Source organism: Mchenga conophoros, linkage group LG2, assembly GCF_057382185.1.
Source record: "Mchenga conophoros isolate Kocher_MC1m ecotype Shallow Benthic linkage group LG2, M_conophoros_male_GT1.1, whole genome shotgun sequence".
In the NCBI taxonomy this organism is placed as follows: Eukaryota; Metazoa; Chordata; class Actinopteri; order Cichliformes; family Cichlidae; genus Mchenga; species Mchenga conophoros.
The window spans coordinates 33,592,320-33,600,076 of record NC_140527.1 but is presented as its reverse complement, the minus strand read 5'-3'; the positions used below and the strand labels follow the sequence as shown (position 1 = coordinate 33,600,076).

The 7,757-nt window shown below is 40.4% G+C and overlaps 1 protein-coding gene across 1 annotated transcript in view; it reads left to right on the top strand.

The window, feature by feature from the left end:
* The first annotated feature begins 2,374 nt into the window (after positions 1-2,374).
* Positions 2,375-7,757, top strand: part of tsc22d3 (TSC22 domain family, member 3) — a 32,458-nt gene continuing 27,075 nt past the window's right edge. The window contains exon 1 of the mRNA XM_085296380.1: positions 2,375-3,207. Within this exon, the coding sequence (XP_085152506.1) occupies positions 2,867-3,207 (341 nt within the window). The 5' untranslated portion in view covers positions 2,375-2,866. The remainder of the gene's footprint in view (positions 3,208-7,757) is intronic.

Sequence of the window (7,757 nt, the reverse complement as noted above, 5' to 3'; positions counted from 1 at the left end):
CACAGACAGATATATATTTTAGTTCTGCTGAGCCAAATAAGACAGGTCAGGGTGAAGAAGTGACAGCCAAAGAAAAGCTTACCACAAAACGGAGAAGTTATGACAAATCAGACTATAAGGCAAAAAGAAAGTGCAGCTTTATGGTTTCATGGACAAAAGAATTTCTGTGGCTGCAATATGACGAGCTAAAAAACAACACGCACAAGGGTTAGGGTTAAATTTAAAAACTGTACTTTTGTGTTAAAATATATATTTATAATTTTAATAAATGACAAATTAAAAAGGCATGAACATTTTTTTTTGTATCGAAAAAATATCGAACCGTGACACCAAAGTATCGAACCGAACCGTGAATTTTGTGTATCGTTGCACCCCTAATATATATATATATATTAGCACCTTGCTAATACTGGGTTGGACTCTTTTGCCTTCAGAGCTTAACTCTTCATGATATAGATTCAACAAGGTGCCTGAAACGTGTGGAGGCCAAGTTAATACAGTTTTACACTGTATTAACTGTTTTATTCAAGAAAATAATTTGAATTTTGTGACATAGTTCATAATCCTGCTTATACGCCCATCAGAACATGGGTACACTTTATCATGGGATGGACAGTATGGCCACTTTCCTCTGACCTCTCGCACCAGCGAGGCCTAGAGAAGTTCCACACGTTGGATAGTTTCTAAATCAGGAGTTTCTGAAATACGCAGAAAACCCATTTTGAACCAATAACCATGTCACATTATAACTGCCATATCACCTTGCTTTCTCATTCTGATGCTTGATTTAAACTTCAGCAGATCATGACCATGTCTATATACCTACCTGTTGCTGTTGCCATGTGATCAGCTGATTATTCCATTTTATTGAGCAGTAAAACTGGTCAATCGAACAAAGTGGACATGTGGACAATTAGTGTAGAAGATTAACATGAGAGTTTGATACCATGCCTATAAATGGATAATAAACTATGGCTGCAGCTGAAGTCATAAACTCAAAACCCAGGTTTAGTTTATATCATATAATCTAATGGTGTAATTCTGTAATTGTATCATGAATAGTATAATTTATAAAATTCTTCCAGAAAGGTATTCCAGTTAATGTCAGTTAAAATCATTGCCGACCAAAACAATCACTGACTATACTATAGATCTCCACTAGATGGGAGTCTCTACCCACATCAGTTTTCAAACCCGGCGTTTCCTCCACCCAAACAGTAGCAACCCCTCTGCCTGAGGACATCATTACACACTCAATAAAGCAATAGTCAGTCATTTTCTCTGCTTAATTGATCCCTCTGCTACCCAACAATAGGTGCTCTGACATTTTTTAGTGTAGCTGAAATGTCTGCATGCCTCAGAGTAAATGCATTTTTTATAATTATCTTTGTTGTTGTGCTCTTGTGTGACTAGCCATCTGTAGACAACATGCAGTGCACTTGTTGGTCAGCAGCTGAGGTCAGAGCCTCAGCAGTACCATCTTCCCAGAGCGTCTGTTTTGGTTGTAACGACATTGCCCTGGTATTTACCAGGACTTGTGAAACATTAATCACGTGGACGAACACAGCACACGCTTTCCCAATCTAAAGCTGTTTGGGAAACAGAACTGGAAAATGACAAAATGCTATTTAAACATCGGGAGGCCCGATAAGATAATGTTTTTGTTCACTTTGCAAGAAAAAACTCCAACGCAGCATGCATTTTGTATTTCATGTGATTTTTTTTTTTTTTTTTTTTTTTTTATAGTGCAGTTCACACAGGGCAGAAGTGAGTCACATCCAAACAACACGTACAATGAATAACATATAGACAACATATACACATTTTGCAGTCACACTTTTACTGAGTAATTTGCAGTTTCTAATTTTTGCTCTGTCTTTATTTGGACTGTGTCCTCTCTGCCTTATTTTTGTGTGTTCTCCACAAGGAAGTCCTGAAATTAGTGAAACTGCTTGAGAAACCTAATTTACAGAGACTTGTATAGTGGATAAAAGCTAATAAACACAGCACAATCAATGACGCATGTATAACACAGTTTTAGCAATTCAATGTCAATGTCTTCTCACATGTTATCATTGCTCTGTGTGTCTTCCTGCAGCCTCTCTCACTCAGCCAGTCCTTCGGCTGTCATAATGGCAGGGTGGAGCCGGTGAAACTGCACATGTCTCAAGCATGCTCTGCGGTGTCACCCCTCTCTGTTTCCCTTTCTTACTGTTGGTGCACGCATGGCTAAACTGAACGAGAAAAGAGGAGGGCCCAATAAATCACCAGCAATGCTTTTTACCAATCACAGACTTTTCCCCACCCTGTTTGCCTTCATCGCTCCCTCCCTTCCTCCATGCTCCCTCCCTTCCTTCTTACTCCCTCCCTCTGTCTCTAAGCACGCCAACCACAGAAAAAAAAGTCCAGAGAAAAAACTGATAAGCAGCTTCTGGGTTTTGCTTTCAAGCGGACTCCTGCTGAACTGGTGTGAGTGAGTGTGTATGTGTGTGTGGTGCGTTCAGTCTTTTTCCTGCCACAGTAGCAACACATTGCAGCAGCGTCGGCCCCGAACAAAAGGCTAAATGCAGCAGAGCCACAGGAGGGGAACTCAGAGATAGAAGCAGGCAGAGTGGCCCAGCGTGAGTGCACTTCTCAGGGAGCAGCTCAACCTGCCATTTAGCCCTCCTGGCCCTGCAGTGGAGACAGGACGGTACACTAGACTGACCCAGGCTACCTGCCAGTGTCTCTGTCAGAGCTAAGGAACACACCCCTGTTGTGTCTTTCACTTTGTCTACTATTTATAAAGCTCAGTCTCTGTCATTTTCTGCTGAAATTTCTGCACCTGCCCTGGGCGACTTCCCTCTTCATCCAGCTGCACTCCAAGATGTCAGATGACGACTGCCTCTCGCCCATCGGCCTGGACTGTTGCAGTTGCTGTCTGGACCTGGCCAATGGCTGTGATGAATCCATATCCAGCAGCCCAGCTCAGGGCCTTTCTACTACAGGAGGCCTGCCAGCAAGCCCCACAAGCCCCACTGTAAATCACTTCCGCCAGCTCCGCAACCAGCTGATGTACCAGAACCTGAACACGGACAAACTGAACAACATCATGAGACAGGACTCCCTGGAGTCGGTTGTGAGAGACCCCTGTTTCCTGCTCAATGAGGGGATCTGCAACAGCAACATTGACCAGACCATGCTGTCTATATTGCTCTTCTTTCACAGGTAAGCTTGGCTGTCAGACAGGTACATTCTTATCTGGTTACTTCAAAGATCTTTCCTTTGAACTTAAGAATATTTTCATTTCTTTACCTCACTTAAGGCGTATTCAATACAAAGTCGCGATTTCACCTGTTGATCTGCATATTAAATCAAGTGAATCAAATGAAACACATTTAGAGTAATCAAACGAGGTGGTAAATGTAGTGTAATTAGGTTTCTTGGGTCTTCTGCATGTTTACAGTAATAGATTACTTACTGGAACTGGGACAATAATATGTGCACGTCCTCTTCAGCTTTAACACAGTGATGTTAAGGACTGAGGACAATTATTATTTATAGGACATAACTCTTATAAAGAAGTCTTGCAAGATTCATCACAATGGAAAAAAAGCTTTCAACTTCAAAACAACTCAATACTGTGTGGAGGGGAAAAAAGCCAGAGAAAAAAGGTAAACAAAATGTAATCTAAAAAGAATGCCTCGCAAATACACAAGGTTATTCTAAAACAGCAGTTTGTTGTCATATTGATTCAATTAAAATGATCTTTTATTGCTAGAGGTCAATTAAAACTGGCCTCGCTCCTACACTGTCTCTGCCAAATAGTGTTTATAAAACAGCATTTGGCAGCTCACGCCGCACTGTTTGCAAGGAAGAGAATGTCCTGTTACAATGTTGCTGCCAGTTGGATGGTTTGTTTGGCAGCTACTGTCAAATGACTTCAGCCTCAAATTAACAGCTACCATCTTTCCAGTTAGCTACAGTTTTACTGTTGCGGAAATACTGAACCTGAGCCAGCCATATGCGATTAAATACGGTGTATCTGGGTGTCAGATACATAAAATGTGTAGATCTATGGGGATTACCAGTGAAAGCTACAAGAATATGAACGTGTTATCACTTTAAGAGGCACCATTGATGTTCACTAAGTTATGTGAGCTATGTGTTTGTGGCGTATATGTCAGAGACATACCGGTGCACAGATGGAATCTTGATAAAGGTTGGTTCCACTTGTGAGAGTTCCTGTACTTTCTTGAAGTCACTCTTGCAGACTTTTACTTTTTAAAAACTTGCGAAAATGCTTTCTTGTTTGGTTTTTTTTAAACAACAATTATATTAAAAAAACAAAAACAAACAAAGTTCCATTAAAACTGGAATTTTTGCAATTTAATAGAAGAAAAGAAGACAGAAAATGTTGCAGCTTCAACTTTCAAACTAAATACGTGAGGTAGAACTTTAAATGAAAATAAACCAATTCGTTTCATTTAAATGGGAAACACAAAAACTGGCATTTTGACTATATATGTAATATGACGGTCCTAATTAAGGTTGGCTGGAGTGATCACATTCAAGGTAATTATTGTTACGTATGCGATTACTTGTAGGTTTTATCTTATCAATAAAGTGTTCTGGCCAAGAAGCATTATCAGTACTTTATCAAATTTATCCAGAAGCTGGACTGGCACACAGTATCGAAATAAGCCTGTCTTTTTTTTTTCTTTCTTGTATGCTGGAAGGCAGTTCTTGTCCAGTGATGATTACAGTACAGACTGGGAGTTCAAAAGAAGTTAAACCATTCACTGTACACTGCAGCTGATCTGATAGCAGTGACGATTAGACATTTACAAGAAATATACAGATTTTGCAGGTGTTGGCTCTAAAAAAATAGAAACGGTAAGGCTGTGTCATGTAATATGAAGTGATTATGCAGCAGAGCAGAAAGTCTTCAGTCACCCTCATTTCTTTGTATCTTGCTTCCAAGGTGCCAGGCTTTGTTATAATATTTTTAAGCTGGTCTTGAGTAACAGTTCTCGAGGCTTTCTGAAGGTGTTTCAAAACGTTTCTCTTTTTCGCTTATTTTCAGTAAAGTCCTTATACGTGGCCATTTTAAGCGATTTTTTTCCCCATCTTGTTTGTTAAACCATTTAGCGCGAATCATGAGCTATGAATCATTCGGGCATAAAAAAAGGGATCTCAAGGGATGAATCAGTGTTGTGTCTGTACATAACAGACAACTTAGAAAAGGAACTATTTTTAAAATGTATCTTTAGGCACTTCGTTACAGTCGGCCTGTTGCAAGAACAGACAATTTGTGGCCTTTTTTTAAAGTGATGAAAAATATGGGATCATCTTTACAGAGAACAGAAAGCTTTGAATGGCCTTTAAAAGTATTCCTGAATATTACTTAAAGAAATTGAAGAATAAAAGTAGCCACACCAAATATTCAAGTTTGTTAGAATTGTGCAAACTGTGTCTGCCTTTTGGACTGAACTAGCATGTGTATCAAATATAAACTATTTTGCAAATGTCCACTACGTCCGCTTTGTTTTTAATAACCACTGTGTAAATGCTTATTAATTCTGACACCTTTTTAGGAGACTCTGCTCCTGCTCTCTTTCTGTGGGACTTCTTTATTTATGAGAGCGAGGGTGTGCCATAATGATAGATGGAGACACACTGGTTTAAAGAGTACAGCCACACATGACGGCATTTCTAAAGAAGTTTGTGTTTATTCTATATTATACTTTCAACCTTGCCTTAGAATACACTGATAGGTCAGATGAATTATGATTTGAAGCATTCATTGTTTATGAATCACACCTGGAATAATGCCTGCTGGCAGAGGTTTGTTAAAGGTGTTACACACGAGTTTTTTCTGGCTTTGTGTGACAGACTGATACAAAAAGCAACACTTTCACAGTTATACAACTTATTAGAATAACATAACATAAGTGCTGTTATTTATATAGCATTGCAGTATTGAAATCTGCTTATCTGTTTAGTTGTCTACACTTCAGATAAAGATCAACGATTTCTTTTAAGAGAAGATGACTGAGTTACAGGCAGCACTGACTTTCCCTGGTGTGGGGTAAATGTAAGTGCCAACGTTTTTGACATATTTTGGCTGTGAGACAAACTGTTCACCTGTGCCATTTGCCAGAACGACCATATGTCTGCCTGTGCCAGCTGAACTGTTTGTCTGACGAACCCTCTTTGGCCTGAACACTTTGTTCCCAAACCCTTCCCTTCTCAAGAGAGAACCACAGACATGGATCATGTGGCTTTCATAGACTTCCTCGCAGGATTAAAACAGTGATTTCAAACCTTTGCAGGTTTTTTCATTCAAAAGGAAATAAGCAGTGATTCATTCGTACATGTACTTGCTGAGCTGAGGTTTGCAGAAGTTCATGGATTTTTCAAGTATTCGCTTTGGGAAGGACTGGTGTCTGATTAAAGCCTGGCTCGAGTTTAGACGGTGACCTCACACTGGGTGGTCATTCTGCCCAGCAGCTATCATTCTCATTTGTCACTTGTTAACAGAATAAAATGTTCAGCATGGCCCGTGGAAGCACGACAGGACATCTCTTGGAGGCGACAGAAGACGTGTTATGTAAATGATTTAAGGGTTACGGAAATGTCCCGAGAGGAGAATTTTAAGTCACAAGTCTTATTTGGTGTTTGAGGAAGAGCCAGAAAGCCCCAAGGGGGGTGAGGTGGATCTGTGATATCCACAGGATAAAATGAGAGGAAATGCGCTGATTTATTTTAAGGCTTAGTGGGCTACAGTTGGCTGGAACGAGAAAGGCACTGTCGCACACCTTCAGCACTGCCAGTCAGTCAGTATTTAGCAGCTATTAAAAACCACTTGCCAGGGTGAAGGGGGGTGAAGAGCCTGCAGTGATGATACAAACGTTTATCGTAGGACATCAGGTCTGTGACTAGTCAGCTGTTAAGCCGTCAAAACAAGAGGGGGAGGTGAAAAGGGAAAAAAATGTGTCCAGGGAAAAAAATAGCAGGACAAAAGACTCACAGAGTGTCAGATAGTTGATTGTGGCCAAAGTACGGGGCTGACGGGGGGCCGGATTTGAAGACACAGACTATGAAGTGCTTTTATTAGGTAGAGCAAAGTTAGGCTGACTTTCTCAAGCCTTTTAGCTTTAAGGAGCAAAAACTTCTTGGAATCAAGGAGGTGCATGACTGTGTAGGGATGGGACATTCTTCATCTTCTTGTTCATGCCTGTTGACTGAAAAAAAGAGAGGACTTTTCCAGTCTGGTTGGAAAACACTGTGATTGCTTTGTCAGGCTGAAATGACCATCAGTCTTTATGACAGAGTTGTAGGTGAGGTTCACAGATTTTATGCTTGTACATAAAAAGGCAGGAAGATAAGATTACAAGATAAGTTTTACTCTCTGTTCTCGCTTTTCTGTTTATCCTTGAGACATCCTGTTGACCTTGTTATAAGTTTCTGACTTTGGCCTAAGATGACACTGGCAGTTGGCTTAAGTCCAGTTGACTGCTGAACCTAACCTAGCCCTCCTACAATGTGGAGTGGAGACGGCATCCAGCTGTGTCTGACACCCTGCTGATCATGAAAGCTCCAGTCTGTGATTCACATACAAACCACAAAGTAGCTTTGCTACAAGAACTTTTTTCTTTTTGATTTCAGGCCTATATTTACTTCTAAGATTTAATAACCTCAAAACCAAGGCATGCCTGGAGAGGCTTCTGCAGCCAAATAAAGGGTCCCATCACAGTCTGTAAAATTGCTGCTTT